We start from the raw sequence: 20,218 nt of genomic DNA, 5'->3' as shown, positions 1-20,218 counted from the left end.
CACTTGCTTCAAGATGTCCACCATTGTTCCTGTACACAAGAAAGTGTAGGTAACTGAACTAATGACTATCGCCCTGTAGCACTCACTTCGGCCCTCAAGGAACCACACTGGACTTTGTGCAAACTTGGAAAAAGCATATCTTGAAACCACATTTATTGTAGCTGGGGATTTTAACAAAAGGAAAATCTAAAGAAAACGCTACTGAAGTTCTATCAGCACATCTCCTGTGCTACTTGTGTATCGAGCACTTTTAACCATTGCTACTGCCCCTTCCGGGAGGGCTGAAAGGCTGTTCAATGTTGGTCTGACCAATCGAAATATATACGTTTGATGATTCTTTTGATTCTTTTGCCAATTTATACAAAATTAAACACTGAAATATCACATTTACATAAGTATTCAGACCCTTCACTCAATACTTTTTCAAGCACCTTTGGCAGCGAATACAGCCAAGTCTTCTTGAGCATGACGTTACAAGCTGGGCACGCCTGTATTCGGGGAGATTCTCCCATTCTTCTCTGCAGTTCCTCTCAAACTCTGTCAGATTGGATGGGGAGAGGTGCTGCAGAGATATTTTCAGGTCTCTCCAGAGATGTTCGATGGGATTCAAGTCCGGACTCTGGCTAGGCCACTCAAGGACATTCAGAGACATGTCCCGAAGCCACTCGTCATCTTGGCTGTGTGATTAGGGTTGTTGTCCTGTTGTAAGGTGAACCTTCGCCCCAGTCTGAGGTCCTGAGCACTCTGGAGCAGGTTTTCATCAAGGATCTTTGTCAAAACGGCAGCCAAGATGATCAGTAATGAGAGTACGCCCACTCCAGTATTGCCACGTGTGCTCAGGCTCGGGCTCACGTATAAGCCTACTTTAGATTATGGACAAAAGTGGAATCGTTTATCTTTTGTCAAAACGGCAGCCAAGATGATCAGTAATGCCTCCAGAATAAGATCCTGGATATTTATTGGAAAAGAGCATCAAACTCATCACCATGCACTTTCATCATTTATTTAATCTGTAGCCTAATGAACTGCATGGTTTCCTGACAAGTCGTAGTGAGGACCACACAGTTTAGATCAATATGGCGATGATATCAATATAAAAGTTTATAAAAGCTTTTCTTGCATAACTCATTTTACCGACAGATCCCACCATGGCCAGAACATTTGTTTTGACGACATTTGAACTGAAACTGTTCAGCTTCCATTCAGGCCGGTCATGAAATCTTCTAGCCGACAGACATGTACTTTACTCACGTAAAAAGGTATGATTGAAACCTGGTTACAGGTACATCCGTTCTGAACTTATCAGTCACAGTTAGACAAGCATCTTGAGATCTGTGCATAGTGGTGTGAAAGAGCAAACAAAAAAAAATCTGATTTACTAAGTCTTTCTCCCGGTGGTCTGAGGCAGTTGGTAACCAGTGGTTGCAAGCCAACGTCAACTAGTTTTGGGAAATCGCTCAGAGTTAAGGATATGCCCAAGAAAGTTCTAACAATTTACAAAGCCTTAAACAATTAGGCACATCTGGGTAGTCTCGATACAACATTTTGACGGCAATGCAATGGTTCATTCGATCAGTAAAACTTCACACCTACACTCCTGACATCTAGTGGCCAAAATCTAAATTACGCTTGGGCTGGAATAATACATTATGGCCTCTTGCATTTCAAAGACGTTACAAAAAAATAAATATTTGTATAATCTTTCACCAGATCAGTTTTATATTCTCCAACATGCATTTCACATTTCCACAAACTTCAGTGTTTCCTATCAAATAGTAACAACAATATGCACATCCTTGCTTCAGGTAGTTTGATTTGGGTATGTCATTTTAGGCGAAAATGGAAGAAAAAAGGGGCAGATCCTTGAGGTTAATTAACCTCTACAGGATCTGCGGGTCCACCGCAGGACGGTTGAGCTAACGTAGGCTAATGTGATTAGCATGAGTTTGTAGGGCACAAGAACATTTCCCAGGACATCTGAGATTGGCAGAAAGCTTAACTTGTTAAGCTAACTGCACTGTCCCAATTTACAGTAGCTATTACAGTGAAAGAATACCATGTTACGGTTTGAGAGCGCACAGTTATGAACTTAAATGTATTACGACGCTTTTGGGAAACCGGGCCCAGGTCAATACAAAATATTTACAAGGTATAAATAGCACTCATTTTGTGAGCCCATAGAAAACTACTTTAATGATTAGCAGTAGCCTGGGCATAAATGGTTTATAAGGAACTATAAACATCTTAAATGATTACATACTTTAAAAGTGATTTAATACAAGCTAACATTTAAAATGTGGGAGTATTAAATCAATGAATAAGCGTATTCATATTTAATTTTAAATGCTTTATTACAACGTGCTACCAACGTGGTTACATGATTTGAATGACCAAACTATCAAATATACTTTAATATGGCATGAACACATTCAATTCAGTAAGTTCCTCATAACACCACTGTGCTAGCCAGTGATATACATGCAGCTCTGGGACCCATTTAAAACGTTTCACCCCTTCCCATTGCTGACGAGGAATGTTCCATCTAATCTGTTCAGCGGGGGCTCAGAAGTTCCAACGTCTTATAGGTGTCCATTCCAAGATCATTATTCCAGGCTCAATAGGCCTTTACATCCAGTTCTTATCATTATTTTTTTCCCCCACAGGTTCCCCTCCATTTTTACTGCACGTGTCCATTCTAGAGGGTTGGATCACTGTAGTTTTCTCTGAGCGTTGGGTCCCTCTCCCACCAGCTGGCTGCCATCTAAAAAGCAATACATCTGATCAGGTAATCAATATATTTATTGACGTGATGTAACATGATTAGGTAATCAATATATTTTTTGCTGTGATTTATCATGATTAGGATGATCAGGTATCATGTTAGTTGCCTGGTGTTGAGGTGGAGAAAATGAAGAGGACAGATGACTAAAAGTTAAAAAATGTCATATTCCTGAGAGTCGCAGGGAGAAACGACTGCCCCCCCCCCCCGAATTTTCAGGCCACTCCCCTTGAATGCTAAATACAACCGTAGATGCATCACACACACACTTACTGTGCGTGAGTCCGTGGTGGAACGTTCCGGGAGTGGTGCTGGTGACCAGGGCTTCTTTGGAATGTTGTGACTGGGTCAGCGTTCCCATGGTTCCTGGTCCAAAGTCGGAGAGCGGGAAACCCAGGGCATGGAGTAGAGGGATCCCAGGAAGACCCGGAGCGGGTTTGTGTCCCGGAGCGGGTTTGTGTCCCGGAGCGGGTTTGTGTCCCGGAGCGGGTTTGTGTCCCGGAGCGGGTTTGTGTCCCGGAGCGGGTTTGTGTCCCGGAGAGGGTTTGTGTCCCGGAGAGGGTTTGTGTCCCGGAGCGGGTTTGTGTCCCGGAGCGGGCAAGCTCCGTGCAGACGCCTCAGAAACCTGCAAACAATAACCAAACTATGGCACCGGATTCACTTTGTAGTTCACTTCATAGGGAAAAAGCTGCCATTTGAAACAAAGCCTATGACTTTCAGAATCCTGAACTAACAAATAAACCAAATGGCTTTATGCATCACAACTAGGGTTGCAACATTCCTGGAACTTTCAATCAATTCCATTGTTTTCCAGAAATCCTGGTTAGAGGATCCCGGAGTTTCTGCTTATTCTCTCCTGATTGTAGAAACCTAGAACCGGGATTTTGGGGAAACCAGGGAATTTATTGAAAGTTCCAAATTTTGCAACTAATCACAAACACATTGTAATGCATTCTACTCGTCTGTCAACTTTGAATAATGTGGTTACCCGTTTCTTCTTCTTCTTCTGTGGTGGAGGAGGGTGGCCGTTCTGGAGTGAAAGGTCCTGCGTCAATGCTAGGTGCCCCTGGGAAACGTAGTCTTTGTGGATGTGGACTTGCGCCAGCGCCTGGTTAGCGAGCACGGTCAGAGGAGACTGGGAGTGAGTGTTCTCCTGAGGGGGTGTGTTCACGGTCGTTGACTGAGCATGTGTGTTGGCATTGGCTGACATGCTGACAGGCAAAGGCTTCAAATCATCGTAGGGGGTCAACACAGCGATGGGGGAACCAAAATCAGACCGGCAACTCTCCTCCCCCCTCAGCTCAGGTAGCTCATCCTTCACAACTCCTAAAGAGGGGGGTGTGAGGATGCAACCCTGGTCCAGAGAGTCATCTAGATTCTGGCGGTTTGTGGATACGCCTGAGCCCAGAAGAGGTGAACCGTTCTGGGGTTGAACTCCAAGGAAAACCTGAGGCTCCCCAGGCCCACTGGAGGTCCCTGGAAGAGTTGGAGCACTGCCCAAAGAGGACTGTTTCTTCACCGACTTCCTCTTCACTCTGTGGGAGAGAACACGTTTTCTTTCACTCCTTACAACAAAAAACACAATGTGTGAGATGCAGTCAGAGAGAGGCATGCAGAGCTATAGGGGGTGCATGCTTTAGCTCCAGCACAGCAGCAACACCCTGGTTCAGCTAATAAAGAGTTTGATGGACGCTACCATAGAGATCTAGAGAGAAAGGTATTATAATTCCTAGTTGTATGGATGATACTTACTGCTGTAGAGGTGCAGTAGGGCAGTGGACCCTTCTACTCTCCTTCAGCAGCACTCTGAGGAACCAACACACTAGTGAAACACGCATCAACAAGTCAACTGGAATATTTGAGGGTTGCGTGTGCGTGTACCTGGGCTGCATCCAGCCTTTCGGCCAGAGGGCTTTGATCTCTGTGTCCAAGAAAGCTTTCAGGAACTCCTCCGGTCCCTGCGTCTCACCTTTCCCCACTTTGAATCTGTCCATCCTCACCCGAACAGCACTGCACAGGCCCTCCCTATCGGGCAAGATATGTATAAACACCTATGGTGACTATCCTATGTGTGTGTTGATAGAATGATGAGTAGACATATAAAACATAAATAGACACCTGATCTCTTGGTTCCATCTGAATTTCTTCCTGGGGCCCACCACTCGTTTACCACTCCTCTCCTCCCCCTCCTCCTCCGATCCTGTGTTCTCCTTCTGTTCTCGCTCTTTACTCTCCTCCACCATCCTGGAGCGGTCAGAACCAGTCACACAGGTTAGCTAGATCATTCCAAGTAGCACATTAAGTGGACTATGAGTTATTATGTTCTTTGTGTTGACGATAGTTGCCATGGTGACCTACTTAGCGGCCCTGGCCTGGGCGTGGGCCTGGCAGTCGTCGTGGTAACGGGAGATCTGTTCCGGCATCACCTTGTCGATTGCCTGCCTCAACCTCTGGAGAGGCTCCTCCTAAACCACACAGACAAACATTTGCGCCTGCACGCACACACACAGACAGAGGACGAGCTATCCTGTGTTACCTGTGTCAGCAGTAGTTTCTTGACCCGTTTCAGCAGTGTCTCTCTGCTGCAGGGGAGGAATGAAGCAAGGTGTGTGTACACCTTAGAACGCACCTGGCCACTCACATCTCTGCACTGCAGCTCAATGCTGAGGACCACACACACACATTACTCGTAAGGCTGAACATTGTTATGGGACTTGTATAAGAAAAAGTTTGATAGTAGTTTAAACATGAAACCAAACCAAGTGACTTACTCCAGTAGGATGGCGTTGACCTCTGGTGTGAAGAACTTGACCTTTGACTCTCCCTCCAACCCCTTAGCAGCCTGAACAAGATCAACCAATACATTAATCAATGTGGCGCTCAACAACATAAGGTCACAGCATAACGCAAAGCCCAGTGTCCGGTAGCATACCAGGGCCAGGTCTTGAGCTCTCTTCTCCATGGCTGGTGACAGACCTTCAGGCAGGGGAGTGGGCTGGACCTGTGGGTCAGAGACTGGCTGTGTAGATGGTTTTGGGGCCTGGGGCTTGGAGATGGATTCTGAGACCAGGTCAATCTGGTCCTGGGGGTGAGGGACAGGGTCGATGGGGATCTGTGTGTGGCTCTCCAGGGTGGAAGTAGGGGGGTCACCACCTATATATAGTGTGTTGTAATTATTGGACTTCAAATGTACCATTAGCAACACAAAACAAATAATGAAAATGGACAATATAGTAGAGTATCGAACCGTTCACTTCCTTGTAGGCCAAGGTCTTGGCGTTGACCTCCTGATTGGTTAAGGTCATGGCAACGACTACCTGATTGGCCAGCGTCTCAGCGGAGGCGTCCAATAGGGTGTCTAGATCGAGGTCAAAGTCCACAGTGCTGGCTGCCTGGAGAAACGCCCTGTCATTGGTCGATCCGATCAAGCTGAGCAGAGGGTCCGCCATGTTGGCGCCGCCCCCAGAAGGGTCTGCAGAAACATAGGGGGTTGTGGGTAGTGTAGTCTTCTCCAGAACAAACTTCTCTCGCTCTTTCTCTCTTTTTAGTTTCTCTTTGTCTTTCTGTTTCTGGAACTTTCTCAACATGTCTGTGACACTCAGAGGACCAGCAGGCTTCTTCCTTTTCTTCTTCTTCGGTTTCTCCTCCCACATGTTCTTGTCAGGTAGAACACTGGGGAAGAAAGAGCACAGAGAGACGGGGGGCACAGAGAGAGACAGAGTAAATGGACAAGCTATGATCCATAGTTGTCAATCAACTGATCAGGAGTCAGTCCGTCTCTCACCCAGTGTTTGACACCGTGGGGTTTGCAGTCGCCACCTGTCCAGGGTATTTCCTCCTCTTCACTTCTCCCTCTTCCTTCCTGCGTTTCTGGAACCAAACAAAGAATGATGTCTGAACAGAAACATGTTCTATTCACAAACAAGTTATGATCCTACATATTGTCCGCATCCCAAATCGCACCCTATTCAGAGACCACTCCGGCCAAAAGTAGTACACCGTAGACGGATTAGGACGCTATTTGGAATGGGACGCAGCAATGGAGTTAATTACTTTAGGGGGCTGTTTGGAACGGGAGGCAGCCATGGAGTTAATTACTTTAGGGGGCTTGGGTTGTTGGTTCTTGGTCATTGAGTTAATTACTTTAGGGGGCTTGGGTTGTTGGTTCTTGGTCATGGAGTTAATTACTTTAGGGGGCTTGGGTTGTTGGTTCTTGGTCATGGAGTTGATTACTTTAGGGGGCTTGGGTTGTTGGTTCTTGGTTGGAGTTAATTACTTTAGGGGCTTGGGTTGTTGGTTCTTGGTCATGGAGTTAATTACTTTAGGGGGCTTGGGTTGTTGGTTCTTGGTCATGGAGTTAATTACTTTAGGGGGCTTGGGTTGTTGGTTCTTGGTCATGGAGTTAATTACTTTAGGGGGCTGTTTGGAACGGGAGGCAGCCATGGAGTTGATTACTTTAGGGGGCTTGGGTTGTTGGTTCTTGGTCATTGAGTTAATTACTTTAGGGGGCTTGGGTTGTTGGTTCTTGGTCATGGAGTTAATTACTTTAGGGGGCTTGGGTTGTTGGTTCTTGGTCATGGAGTTAATTACTTTAGGGGGCTTGGGTTGTTGGTTCTTGGTCATTGAGTTAATTACTTTAGGGGCTTGGGTTGTTGGTTCTTGGTCATGGAGTTAATTACTTTAGGGGGCTTGGGTTGTTGGTTCTTGGTCATTGAGTTAATTACTTTAGGGGCTTGGGTTGTTGGTTCTTGGTCATTGAGTTAATTACTTTAGGGGGCTTGGGTTGTTGGTTCTTGGTCATGGAGTTAATTACTTTAGGGGCTTGGGTTGTTGGTTCTTGGTCATTGAGAGGGGGCTTGGGTTGTTGGTTCTTGGTCATTGAGTTAATTACTTTAGGGGCTTGGGTTGTTGGTTCTTGGTCAGAGTTAATTACTTTAGGGGCTTGGGTTGTTGGTTCTTGGTCATTGAGTTAACCTTCCCAGGGGCTTGGGTTGTTGGTTCTTGGTCATTGAGTTAAGGCTGGGCTTGGGTTGTTGGTTCTTGGTCATGGAGTTAATTCTTTAGGGGCTTGGGTTGTTGGTTCTGGTCATGGAGAGGGGCTTGGGTTGTTGGTTCTTGGGGGAGTTAATTACTTTAGGGGGCTTGGGTTGTTGGTTCTTGGTCATAATACTTTACATTAGTTAAACAGACTTGGAGGTTAGTTGGTTCTTGGTCATGGAGAATTACTTTAGGGGCTTGGGTTGTTGGTTCTTGGTCATGGAGTTAATTACTTTAGGGGCTTGGGTTGTTGGTTCTTGGTCATGGAGTTAATACTTTAGGGGCTTGGGTTGTTGGTTCTGGTCATGGAGTTAAACCAGGGGCTTGGGTTGTTGGTTCTTGGTCATGGAGTTAATTACTTTACTTTCATGGGGCTTGGGTTGGGTTGTTGGTTCTTGGTCATGGAGTTGATTACTTTAGGGGGCTTGGAAGGTTGGTTCTTGGTCATGGAGTCCCGGAGAAAGGCCCGGAAATGGAAGGTCCAGAGAGAACCCGGAGCTGGGACCAACTCATCATACTGCAGAGAGGACAGGAGGGGGAGATATTACGGTATAATACTACATTACTAAACAGACCAGCTTAGTGCTCAGAGAGAACAGGAGGGGGCAATTACAGTATAATACAGTATAATACTACATTACTAAACTAAACATGGTAAACCAGAACCAGGAGAAACCGAACCAGGAGAAACCGAACCAGGAGAACCAGGAGAAACCGAACCAGGAGAACCAGGAGAAACCAAACCAGGAGAACCAGGAGAACCCGAACCAGGAGAACCAGGAGAACCCGAACCAGGAGAACCAGGAGAACCCGAACCAGGAGAACCAGGAGAAACCGAACCAGGAGAACCAGGAGAAAACCAGGAGAACCAGGAGAACCCGAACCAGGAGAACCCGAACCAGGAGAACCAGGAGAAACCGAACCAGGAGAACCAGGAGAAACCGAACCAGGAGAACCAGGAGAAACCGAACCAGGAGAACCAGGAGAAACCGAACCAGGAGAACCAGGAGAAACCGAACCAGGAGAACCAGGAGAAAAACCAGGAGAACCAGGAGAAACCGAACCAGGAGAACCAGGAGAAACCGAACCAGGAGAAACTGAACCAGGAGAAACATGGTAAACTGAACCTACTGCCTCGGAATTGTCGATGAAAGAGTCTTCGTTGTCATAACCATAGCCTATGTCCACTAGATCCTGAATACGATCCTTCTTACGTTTGTTCCCACATCCCTGGAGAGAGAGAGTGAACAAGACAGGGGGTTCATCAAGACAATAAGGCATTAAAACAATGACATTGAATGCATCCCAAATGGCACCCTAATCCCTAAAGTTCTGGACAAAAGTAGTGCATTATATAGGGAATAGGGTGCAGTAGGGCTCTGGACAAAAGTAGTGCACTATATAGGGAATAGGGTGGCATTTCAGACACAATATTTAAACAGTCTTAAGGCCAGGCACCACACACTAATAAATAAATATATTTTTTAAATCATATCACAATACACTTTTACCAATTTAATGTTTCTGAAATATTGTATTTAAGTACGCAGATCAGGTGATATGCAAATGTGCCTATTTAATTATCAGGCAAATAAATCAATTGTACACGGGATCAAATCAGTCTAAATGTTTTGGTTTCATTTTGTTGAGAAATTCCACAACCGGACTTAAACATAAGTGTTGAAAATATTATTTTCATTACAAATTTTCTGATGAAAACATAATTGGAAACAAACATTTAACATATAAAAACAAGTCCCTATGTATACGTCTGGAGAATATGTCAACTGATAAACACATTTGCTGAATGCTTCAAAGGCTGAGAAATGTGTTGGCATGTGCATAGAGAGGTTAAAGACAAAGGACACTGAATTTAGACTGCCAATAAACTATTTAGACCCAATCACCATCTCTTTGGATAAAAAGCGTCTGCTAAATGGCATATATATCTCGTCTGTCAGTTACTACATATAGACCAGTTTGTAACATTCTCGACGAGAAGGGCTTTTAAAATGGTGTGATTCAATGGAGTGAGCTTAGAAATTAAGTAGTAACAATTCATGAAATTTTGATTAGTGTTTTTTTTTTTTGGGGGGGGGGGGGGGGGGGTAACTCCTTAATGGACCAAAATAAGTAATTCTGTATGTAAATTGTAATTTTAGCTTGTGGTGCCTGGCCATAATATTAGGCTTGGCACCAAATACTAATATTCAACTCCATTAACATATTTATCCTCGAATCTCCTGGCGATCGCTCCAAGTTCATCCTTCTCTCTGTTCTCCTGCTCAATTGTGTTTGGTACATCTTTGTCTGGAACGCTCTTCTGGAAAACAGTGCCTTTGTTAGTGGCGTCAATGAAACGTATTTAGGATAATACATTTAGCTAGTTTCCTAGTTGATTTAACATTCATAATTGATCAGTCTAAATCTATTGATTAATCACACCAATTCTATCTGAAGGGAGCGTCTTTCTTTCTCACCTTTTTGTAAACAAGTTCAGAGTAGTAGAACTCAGGACACCTATGCTGGTCTGGCTCAAACAACGTCAGGACAAAGCGTTCGGTCTTAACCAGTTTGGTTGAACTACCCTGACAAGACGAGTTGGATGTGGCTACAGGTTGTTTGGTTGGACTTCCCCAGGAAGTTGAGGTCGACACAGCTACTGGATTAACGGTGACCGCCTCTTTAGGGGGTAACGCTGGTTTAACCCCCCACGGCTGACTGCAAGGGGACATTACTGGACAGAGTAGTCAGTTGAACCCTTCGTGGTTCGGCCATGGCAGCGAGCAATAGACTATCGGAACATCCGCGTCCCGCTGAATTAGTAGCTGTCCAAATAACTTCAACAGCTACTCTCCGCCCCTAATCAGCAGCAGCAGGTGTTCGTTTGAATTTCACCTGTGCTGCGTTCAGTACGATAGAACGTATTGCAACCAGAGAGGAAGACGTGAAGCGAGAGGATATCTGCCTTCTCATTGGCTAGAATGGTCTGAACTGATCTCACCTGCAGTCAATCATTTGGGAAACACTCGTCACTTCGATACCTAAAAGTGACTTTTTCGTAGCTACAAAAATCGTATTTTTAAAAATCAAAGTGCTATGAAAAGAGTGTGTCCCTTCAATAATTGAGGACATGTATTTCCATTGTTAGAGAGTTCAATCAGGTATCTTGTCAATATAATTACTGTGGAGGCTGCTGAGGGGAGGACGGCTCATAATAATGGCTGGAACGGAGTAAAATGGAATGGCATCAAACACATGGAAACCATGTGTTTAATAATAATTTAACTTATTCCATTCCAGCCATTACCACGAGCCCATCCTCCCCAATTAAGGTTCCACCAACCCCCTGTGAAATAATTGAACGTATTTGCTGCAACGTTCAGTTAAACGGAAACGGTGCTGTTCTGAACGACCAGTTGAAAAAAAACGGGGAGGGGTTGGGTTGTGGGTTGGGGAATTCTTCTTCGTTGGGGTTTTACGGCGGTGTCACCTACCAGGCTGGAGTTTGATGTTTTAAACTCTGCACTCTAGTCCAAGGTTTCTAACGCTTTTTTTTTGTTGCCCAGGGAAACCCCACCCCAGGCATACCGGCGACTAAGGGACGTACATTATATGTTAGAATTATGTGAATGATAATAGCAAGTGGAAGAAGTAATCACCGTTTTAAAATGAACTAGCCTACCTGGTTAAATAAATGTGAGAAAAAAAATAGATTTAGTAGACCGTGTCATTATTTTGACCTCTCCACAGCTCCCTGGAAGAGGAAGTGTAAACTATAACACAGTATATCAGCTAGAAAGGTGTCTTTGGCGATTTAGGGAACATGTTGCTGTTGTAAAGCACATATTTCTATTGAGTAGAGTTTTTTTTCTGTACAGTTTTGAAGCTTATTTCTAGCAATTCTACACAGTTTGGCATGGAGCTGAAAGGAAAGTTTGCAGTTTTATAGCTAATTTCCTGCAATTCTATGCATTTTGACATGGCTAATCCTGCGTTCCTTTGCTCAAACATTATAACAAAATCAACAGGCATCAATTCTCCCTGACTGTCTAGCTTTTATTTGATGGTTATTTCTTGAAGATGGTATTATAAAAAATAATTTAAAAAAATATATATATATAGTTCAATATCTTTTCGGCATGCTTTCTATCCGGTTTTGATTGTTTATGATCTCCCCAACAGTTGGAGGGTGTAGGGGCTAATAAGACCCTCAGATAGCGTCTGCAAGGCTGCAGGCTTCAGAGCGATGTGCTAATCACCACGCGCACTGCGATCTGGTGGAAGTTTGTGCAATTACATACAAAATAATGGAGAGGCGTGTCTAATTAGAAGCCACGTGCATTTGTTTGTGTCTGATTTCGAGACTCGCCACGTGAAATAACAGGATAAATACCTCCCAGATAAAATAACATGATAAATACCTCCCAAATTAAATAACAGGATAAATACCTCCCAAAATAAATAACAGGATAAATACCTCCCAGATTAAATAACATGATAAATACCTCCCAAACTAAATAACAGGATAAATACCTCCCAAATTAAATAACATGATAAATACCTCCCAAATTAAATAACAGGATAAATACCTCCCAAAATAAATAACAGCATAAATACCTCCCAAATTAAATGTTTAACTGTTACTGAAGTGTAAAACTTTTATTTGTTCATTTGAATTTCATACCAGTTTTACTATTTAAAAGTGGAAGATGAATTAATTTAAGTCACTAGTGTACAGGAGTTGATGGGTTTATTGATCCCCTCGCCACTCTCACCCCTTGACAACTAAGGACCCTCTGAGTGAGTTGGTAGGGGCGAGGGGGTGGTTTGGGATTCAACGATTGGCTGATCGCTCCCAACCCAGAGGAATCCCCAACCAGTTGATTACTTTAAAATTGTGGAAGCCCTTAAAGAGATTCTCCGGTACTTTTGGATACTTTTTAGCCAGTAGTTCTGAAAGCAGAGCTCGCGAGCCAAAAGTGGTCCACGGAAGTTTCGTACTACGTCACATATGTGAAGATATGCACCACGTCATTGCTCTCTCTCGCTCTGCTGTCGGTGCATCATGTGCATCTTGCTAGCTGTCACTCATATGGTGAGGAGCTGAAGCTCATTGGTTGAACTCAAATTGCTAAGGGGCTGGCCCATGTGGAAGAAAATGTAGTGGAAATGGTGCAGCACAGCCTCCAGAAAAACAGTCGCTTTCAAACTAGAGATTTCGAGGCTAATTGAGGAAAAACAGCATTTCTGCGCATAGATTATGTGTGTATGAGATACAAATGAACACATCCAGCTCAAAGCAGGAAGTTAAAAAAAAATACTTAGTAGGCCCCAAAGTTCCGGAGCATGTCTTTTTGTCACTGTTCATGCTAAAATAATTTCTATCCAAGTTGAGTCCTCTAATTTATCTCTGTGAGTTTGGCCTATTTCGCGTTTCAGCTTTCATCAGGGCATGACAATTGCTCCTTTGTCGTCCACACCTCACGAGAGGGGTCAATTGGGGGTCAAACAGATTATGGTGTTTTCCACTGCCACAAAGTCATATCGTAAAAATGTATATAAACAAAAATGATTTCATTTAAGGTTAGGCACACGGTTAGCAGTGTGGCTAAGGTTAGGTTTAAAAACATATTTTGAGAATATAATTTGTAGAAATGGGCGTGGTTTATGGCGCTGTGGTAACTAGTGACGAGCGAAAATGGCAGGTTGTTTGTCAGGTGAGCGCGCGTCTCACCTTGTCCTCGGTAAGAAATCACACCTTTTGATTCCATCCTTCTGGTGGCAGTAACTCGGGCTTTCACCGGTGCTAGGTCGAACATGAGGGCTACCCACCGTAACAACACATGTATCCTGTCCTTTTTCCTATTTTGCTTGTGTTCTACGTTTACCCGAGCGGACGGGGAAATGGCCAACATTCCTACCGATCCCTCTGCTTCGTTACAATCACAACTCGGTGGGAGATGTCGCCGAAATCACCATAGCACTAGTCAGAAAAACCAGCAGGAGCCGCTTCACACGCTGCTAACAGAAGCACAGAAGGCCGACCAGAACTTGCAATATATGTTAAGTTTGTTTAAGAGCGCGGCCGACCCGGATGGGAGGCCTAAACAGCATCGGAAGTTCGGGTCGAACACAGCGCGTCTGTTGCGACCCAACACCACCCAGGTGTGGTCTCTGACATCGTCTTCAGGTGAGACACAGTGTGTAAGATAACAAGCGCTTATCATCCTGAAGGTTTTGTCTATCTGATTATATGAAATTGCAGTGGTTAAGGGTAGGCCTGTTGTACAACTATTCATTGTCATTCATAATAACAATAGATAAACCGTTATTAAGGCTATAGGTTATGATGGGTATTGGGTATATGCTATGGTTTAGAATAGTCTAGGTTACCCTTTGTCTTTGTAACTGTTTGTTATGGTGAAGCCTGACCATTATAATTTAGAAGTGTATCAGGTCAAAGGTGAGATGAAGATATTGACTCCTACCATTGTCATCTCTCCCTGTTCTTTACATCCTTTCTCTCCCTCAACCCTCTCCATCTCCATCTCTCTCTCTCTCTCTCTCTCTCTCTCTCTCTCTCTCTCTCTCTCTCTCTCTCTCTCTCTCTCTCTCTCTCTCTCTATACATGTTTTTCTCCCTCCTGTCCTCTCTCTGCATGTTCTCTCTCCCTCCTCTCCTCTCTCTGCATGTTCTCTCTCCCTCCTCCAGTCCTGCGCTACACCTACACAGTGGAGTACGACCTCCAGTCCCTCTCCCTGGAACAGCTAGTGAGAGCCTCCTTTGTCCACCTCCGTCCCTCTAATACATCCAGGACGCCCCACCCCTCTCCTCTCCGTTGCAGGGCCAGTGTCTCCTCTCTGGGGAATGATAGCTGGACAAGCCCCCATGGAGGTCTGGGGCGCCTAGTCACCCTGGAGCCGCATCAGCAGTGGACAGAAACTGACATCACAGAGCACCTCACCACACAGGTGGTAAAGCTGACCCAGGAAAGGCCAAAGCAGGGCAGTCGCCTGACCCTCATGGCCCAGTATTGGTGCTTGGATCCTGGGCATTGGAGGAGCGAGGCCTTGGGAAGCCTGTGGAGAATCCGAGGGGGACACTGGAGGGGAAGGAGGGCGGCCTCCGCAAATCACCTCAACACCCCCGCTCTCCTCCTCTTCCTCAATGAAGAGGAAGAAACCAGAGAGTGGAGGGCAGCGACCCGAACTGGGTGGTCCAGTTTGGGGGGTCTGACTCCAGAGCCTCACCACCTCTTCGCCCCCCGACTCCGTCGCTCCAACGGCCCTAATCCCCCAGGTAGCATCGCCTCCGACATCCCCAACTACCGAAAACACAAGAAACCCTCGCCCAAGAACCAGTGCAAACTCCACTCCTACCGGGTCACCTTTGCTGCGTTAGGCCTGGTCAAATATCTCGCCCCACACCAGTACAACCCTGGCTACTGTAAAGGAGACTGTCCCAGAATCCTCCACTACGGCCTCAACCCCTCCAGCCATGCCATAATGCAGAACCTGATTAAAGGGAAGGGGATGGACGAGGTGCCGTCGCTGTCCTGCGTGCCGTATAAGTACAAGCCCATCAGCGTACTGATGCTGCTGGATGACAACAAGACAGTGGATTATAAGGAGATCCCTGACATGATAGCTGAGTCCTGCACCTGTCGGTAGTTAAAGAAATGGGGGGGGACGTTAGGAGCATGGACCCCCCCCCCCCCTCCCTTACACACTTGCTGTTAGTTAAAGACATTTGGGTGGGGAGGGAGTCAGGGGGAGGCCGGTCCCCCTCTTCATTACTTGGTAGAGACTGGGGCTTAGCTTACCCTCCCTTTAACTAAGCTGTCGCTCCCAACCGTGAGTTTGCTGATCCGTCTCCCTCCCTCCCACCACTGGCTTCAGATGCCCCATGTCACACTGAACCTTTTGGAGGAGAGGAGGGAAAAGACGATGGTAGAGGGTGGGGTAGCTTGGAGGGGGTTCCACAAAAACAAAATGTCTTGTTGCCTTCTTTAACATGCTCTGTGTACAGGTTTATATTAGAATCAGTGGACCAGTAAATGAATCACGTGAGACTGAAGGCTCTTCACTTCACTGTGAACCTTCTGGAGGGCAGAGAGAACAACTTAAGAGCCCAGATCACACCACCATAAAGCTCTGTGGGTAGTGAAGTCTGACAATGGTCATGTGGTGGTGAAATAATGGGCTGTAGGAATATGTTGATGGGTGCACAGGAAGGGTCAATCCTGGCGTTCTGCTTGAACCAATTTGGTGTTTGTTTGTTGTTTTTGTTTTTTTCTGGTCTTTTTCTTTTAAAAATCTTGTTATCAATGCTTGACATCTGGACACAGGAAGTGAGTGATTGAACACACAACGTGATTGGCCAGAGACTAAGCTTCGTAAGATATGTACATATTTGGATCCACACACTTTGTGTTGTTGACATGTTGGGCCCCTCTAACAGTTTGGGTGTCTGACCTAAAATTAAATACAAAATAATAAAAAAAAAAGCATTTTAAAATAAATACAAAATGGTCGCCGGCCTTTTTCAGTGCGCCTTTATATTGAGTTATTAAGGACTCGATGGAGTCTTGCTAGACTTGGAATGTGTCCCAAATGACACCCTATTCCCTCTGTAGTGCACTACTTTTGACCAGGACCAGTAGGGTAGTAGTGCACTACATAAGGAATAGGGTGCCATTTGGGACGTAACCTTGGAGTTTACTGCTTCTTTACAAAACCACAGATTTTTCTAATATTTCTGGGCCGAGGGTGTGGCCTTCCCAAACAGATAAAGGCGGGAGGGAGGATAAGAACTAGGGCAGTATCACTGTCAATGGCGTATCTCAGGGGAAAATAAACTAAATGGGGAAAGTGCAATGTGTCTAAGTATTTTTCAGGAGTGTGTCTTATGAATGTTTAGCTAAAAGTCTCGCACTGAAATTATTGTGACGTTTTATTATAATGAATGAAAAATAAATAATAAAATGAATATTTTGTAAAAATCTGATTTGACATAGTTTTTTTCCTTAACTACAGTTGGATGATAGTGCTATAATGTTGACTTGGTAGTCATGCGTGTTTTTGAAGTAATTATTTTTTACATTTGGTTTTGTGTTCTAATGTGAGAAGGATTTTAAAAATTCGGTCTCTTTTGCTGTCTTTGATCTGCAGTAGATGCCTTTCACCCACAGAGGGTGCTGTTACTGTCATTTAAACCAGGGTTTCACCACTTCTCTCCCACACAACTGCTACAGGCCAGAGGGTTGAGCTGTACCAGTGCTGTCTGGTATAGAAAGACAAGACTGGTTCTTAAATAGACCATAGTAGTCTAAAAGTGAAATGAGAACTGGCACCTTTTTTTTATCAAGCTAATTTCCTGAAACTTTACATATTTTTCCATGAGGCAGATACAAAACGTATTGAGTGAAAAATGTATAATTGGTGGAGGGCTGTGGATACCAATATCCCTGTGAGCTGCCCAAGCCCATGTTGCCCAAGGTTAATATTGTATTACACCTAAACTTATTCCACTATCTCTTGGCTGAAATGATTTGAATCTGTTGTTAGTCATGTAAAAAAAATATGTATCTGGCCTCAAGACTCCCTTAACTACATCTGCAGACTCCTGTCTTAAAAAATACATGTTTTATATCAGTAGAATCACCTGGAACGGATTATGACTAATAAACGTAAAAAACAAGTATGGGACAGGTTCCCGGACACAAATTAAGTCCTGGACTAAAAACCTTATTTCGGTGTAAAAAGTTACACTGAGCTTTTTACTTAGCCTGAGTACCGGTCTGTTTGTGCTATTATTCCACTCCCTGCCATTTCTGTCCAGCCCAGTTCTGGTCATCTCCAGCCGGGACAGAGGGTACTGAAGGGGACGGTCCGTATGAACCCACTGTGGAGGTTTTCATTCTTTCCCAATAGCTGTTTTAGTTATCTCCTGTCCCTGTCATAGCACACATGAGAGTGCATGGGTCTCTCTCTCTCTCTCTCTCTCTCTCTGTCTCTCTGTCTCTCTGTCTCTCTGTCTCTCTGTCTCTCTGTCTCTCTGTCTCTCTGTCTCTCTGTCTCTCTCTCTCACTCTCTGTCTCTCTCTCTCACTCTCTGTCTCTCTCGCTCTCTGTCTCTCTGTCTCTCTGTCTCTCTGTCTCTCTGTCTCTCTGTCTCTCTGTCTCTCTCTCTCTTTCTCTCTTTCTCTCTCTATCTCACACACACACACACACACACATGTGTGGTCAAATGTAGTGTACTATATAGAGAATAGGGTGCCATTTGGAATGTAGCCTGTGTGTCTCTGTTAGCATAGGGCTCTGGTCAAATGTAGTGTACTATATAGGGAATAGGGTGCCAATTGGGATGCAGATTCTCTCTGTTATCAGTTATCCCTGGGATAAGGTGAACTACAGCACGGCTGAACATTTACAGGATTTTATGTATGTGTCCGTCTCGCTCATGTTGAAGACGTGTTTTCAGGAATGTGTCATGGAGCATTCAGAGGTCACCAGGCAGAGAGACTGAGGAATGTTACTCTCCCCAGGAGAGAGACAGAGGGGGGAGAGAAGGAGGGGAGGGGGGACAGAGAGAGACAGACAGAGGGGGAGAGAGAAGGAGAGGGGAGGGGAGAGAGAGAGACAGACAGAGGGGAGAGAGGGGGAGGGGGACAGAGAGAGACATACAGAGGGGTAGAGAGAAGGAGGGGAGGGGGAGAGAGAGAAAGACAGAGGGGAGAGAGAAGGAGGGGGGACAGAGTGAGAGGAGGGGGGGAGGGGAGAGAGAGAGAGAGCTTGAATCACGTCACGACAATATGTAGGGAAATATGTGGAGTGAGCACTTTGCTGAGCTTCAGAACATGGTTAAACTATCACCTTGCTCAGCTTCAGAACATGGTTAAACTATCACCTTGCTCAGCTTCAGAACATGGTTAAACTATCACCTTGCTCAGCTTCAGAACATGGTTAAACTCACTTTGATCCCATGGCTCCGTCTATGAATTTGAGACCCGGTTAAATGTAACATTTCTCCAGTCCCAACTCACAGCTGTTCACCAAAACAAGTGGCAAGGTGTCCCTTTGGTTGTTTTTACACATCTCAGACTAGACATTTAAACGTCATTTCTAGCTCTTCTAGAAGAATCTTCTCTTCTTCTTTTGGCTCGTGTCAGAGACTGGGAGTTTACAACAGTGGAATTAGTTTCAGTTGTGCATTTGTTTTTTACATCTCGCTGCTTATCTCAAAAGATTCTCATGTACACGTTGGTTCCTGAGATATCAGAGATTTACCGGCGTTGTGAGATTATCAGATTATGTGTTAATCTGCGCAGTACGACTGCAGTAAAGACAAAATGACAACAGTGTTCTTTGTCCTGGCCTGCTGCCTGATGATGACTCTTCAATCGACCCTGCAGACAGTCAGCTGGGAGGGAGTCTGACAGAACTCCTAAACAAATAACACAGCAAAGGTCAATTGCATCCCTGCAGCACCAAGAGAGAGACAAAGAGTGAGAGAGACAGAGAGAGACGGAGCGAGAGAAAGAGAGAGGGAGGGAGAGAGAGAGACGGAGCGAGAGAAAGAGAGAGAGAGCTTTGACTATGTACAGACTCAGCGAGCATAGCCTTGCTATTGAGAAAGGCCGCCGTAGGCAGACATGGCTCTCAAGAGAAGACAGGCTATGTGCTCACTGCCCACAAAATGAGGTGGAAACTGAGCTGCACTTCCTAACCTCCTGCCAAATGTATGACCATATTAGAGAGACATATTTCCCTCAGATTACACAGATCCACAAAGAATTCGAAAACAAATCCAATTTTGAAAAACTCCCATATCTACTGGGTGAAATTCCACAGTGTGCCATCAAAGCAGCAAGATTTGTGACCTGTTGCCACGAGAAAAGGGCAACCAGTGAAGAACACACACCATTGTAAATACAACCCATATCTATGCTTATTTATTTTATCTTGTGTCCTTTACCATTTGTACATTGTTAAAACACTGTATATACAGTGCCTTGCAAAGTATTCAGACCCCTTGAACTTTGCGACCTTTTGCCACATTTCAGGCTTCAAACATAAAGATATAAAACTGTATTTTTTTGTGAAGAATCAACAACAAGTAGGACACAATCATGAAGTGGAACGACATTTATTGGATATTTCAAACTTTTTTTAACAAATCAAAAACTGAAAAATTGGGCGTGCAAAATTATTCAGCCCCTTTACTTTCAGTGCAGCAAACTCTCTCCAGAAGTTCAGTGAGGATCTCTGAATGATCCAATGTTGACCTAAATGACTAATGATTACATTTACATTTACATTTACATTTAAGTCATTTAGCAGACGCTCTTATCCAGAGCGACTTACAAATTGGTGCATTCACCTTATGACATCCAGTGGGA

The 20,218-nt window shown here is 44.7% G+C and overlaps 2 protein-coding genes across 3 annotated transcripts; one reads left to right on the top strand and one right to left on the bottom strand.

The window, feature by feature from the left end:
- Positions 1-2,339: 2,339 nt before the first annotated feature.
- LOC124008572 (ubinuclein-1-like) lies at positions 2,340-10,700 on the bottom strand. 2 transcript variants are annotated; one of them, XM_046319956.1, is made up of 15 exons: positions 10,297-10,700; positions 10,041-10,136; positions 8,948-9,046; positions 6,564-6,649; positions 6,027-6,451; positions 5,712-5,932; positions 5,551-5,621; positions 5,316-5,442; positions 5,138-5,244; positions 4,898-5,023; positions 4,661-4,804; positions 4,532-4,585; positions 3,768-4,314; positions 3,053-3,404; positions 2,340-2,761 (listed from the first exon to the last, which is right to left on the bottom strand). In XM_046319956.1, the coding sequence occupies exons 1-15, from the start codon at positions 10,549-10,551 to the stop codon at positions 2,709-2,711; spliced, it is 2,763 nt and encodes a 920-aa protein (XP_046175912.1). In that variant the 5' UTR covers positions 10,552-10,700; the 3' UTR covers positions 2,340-2,708. The 2 variants fall into 2 exon arrangements, with proteins under 2 accessions (XP_046175912.1, XP_046175911.1); XM_046319955.1 differs by having other exon boundaries at positions 10,041-10,139; positions 10,297-10,699.
- Positions 10,701-13,504: 2,804 nt separating this feature from the next.
- bmp15 (bone morphogenetic protein 15) lies at positions 13,505-16,820 on the top strand. Its single transcript, XM_046319979.1, has 2 exons — positions 13,505-14,009; positions 14,531-16,820. Exons 1-2 carry the CDS (start codon positions 13,637-13,639, stop codon positions 15,487-15,489), a joined length of 1,332 nt encoding a protein of 443 aa, XP_046175935.1. The 5' UTR covers positions 13,505-13,636; the 3' UTR covers positions 15,490-16,820.
- Positions 16,821-20,218: the final 3,398 nt, after the last annotated feature.

Source organism: Oncorhynchus gorbuscha, linkage group LG21 (genome assembly GCF_021184085.1).
Source record: "Oncorhynchus gorbuscha isolate QuinsamMale2020 ecotype Even-year linkage group LG21, OgorEven_v1.0, whole genome shotgun sequence".
Lineage (NCBI taxonomy): Eukaryota > Metazoa > Chordata > Actinopteri > Salmoniformes > Salmonidae > Oncorhynchus > Oncorhynchus gorbuscha.
Note: the sequence above shows the minus strand (reverse complement) of the source record. Positions and strands in the feature narration are given on the sequence as shown.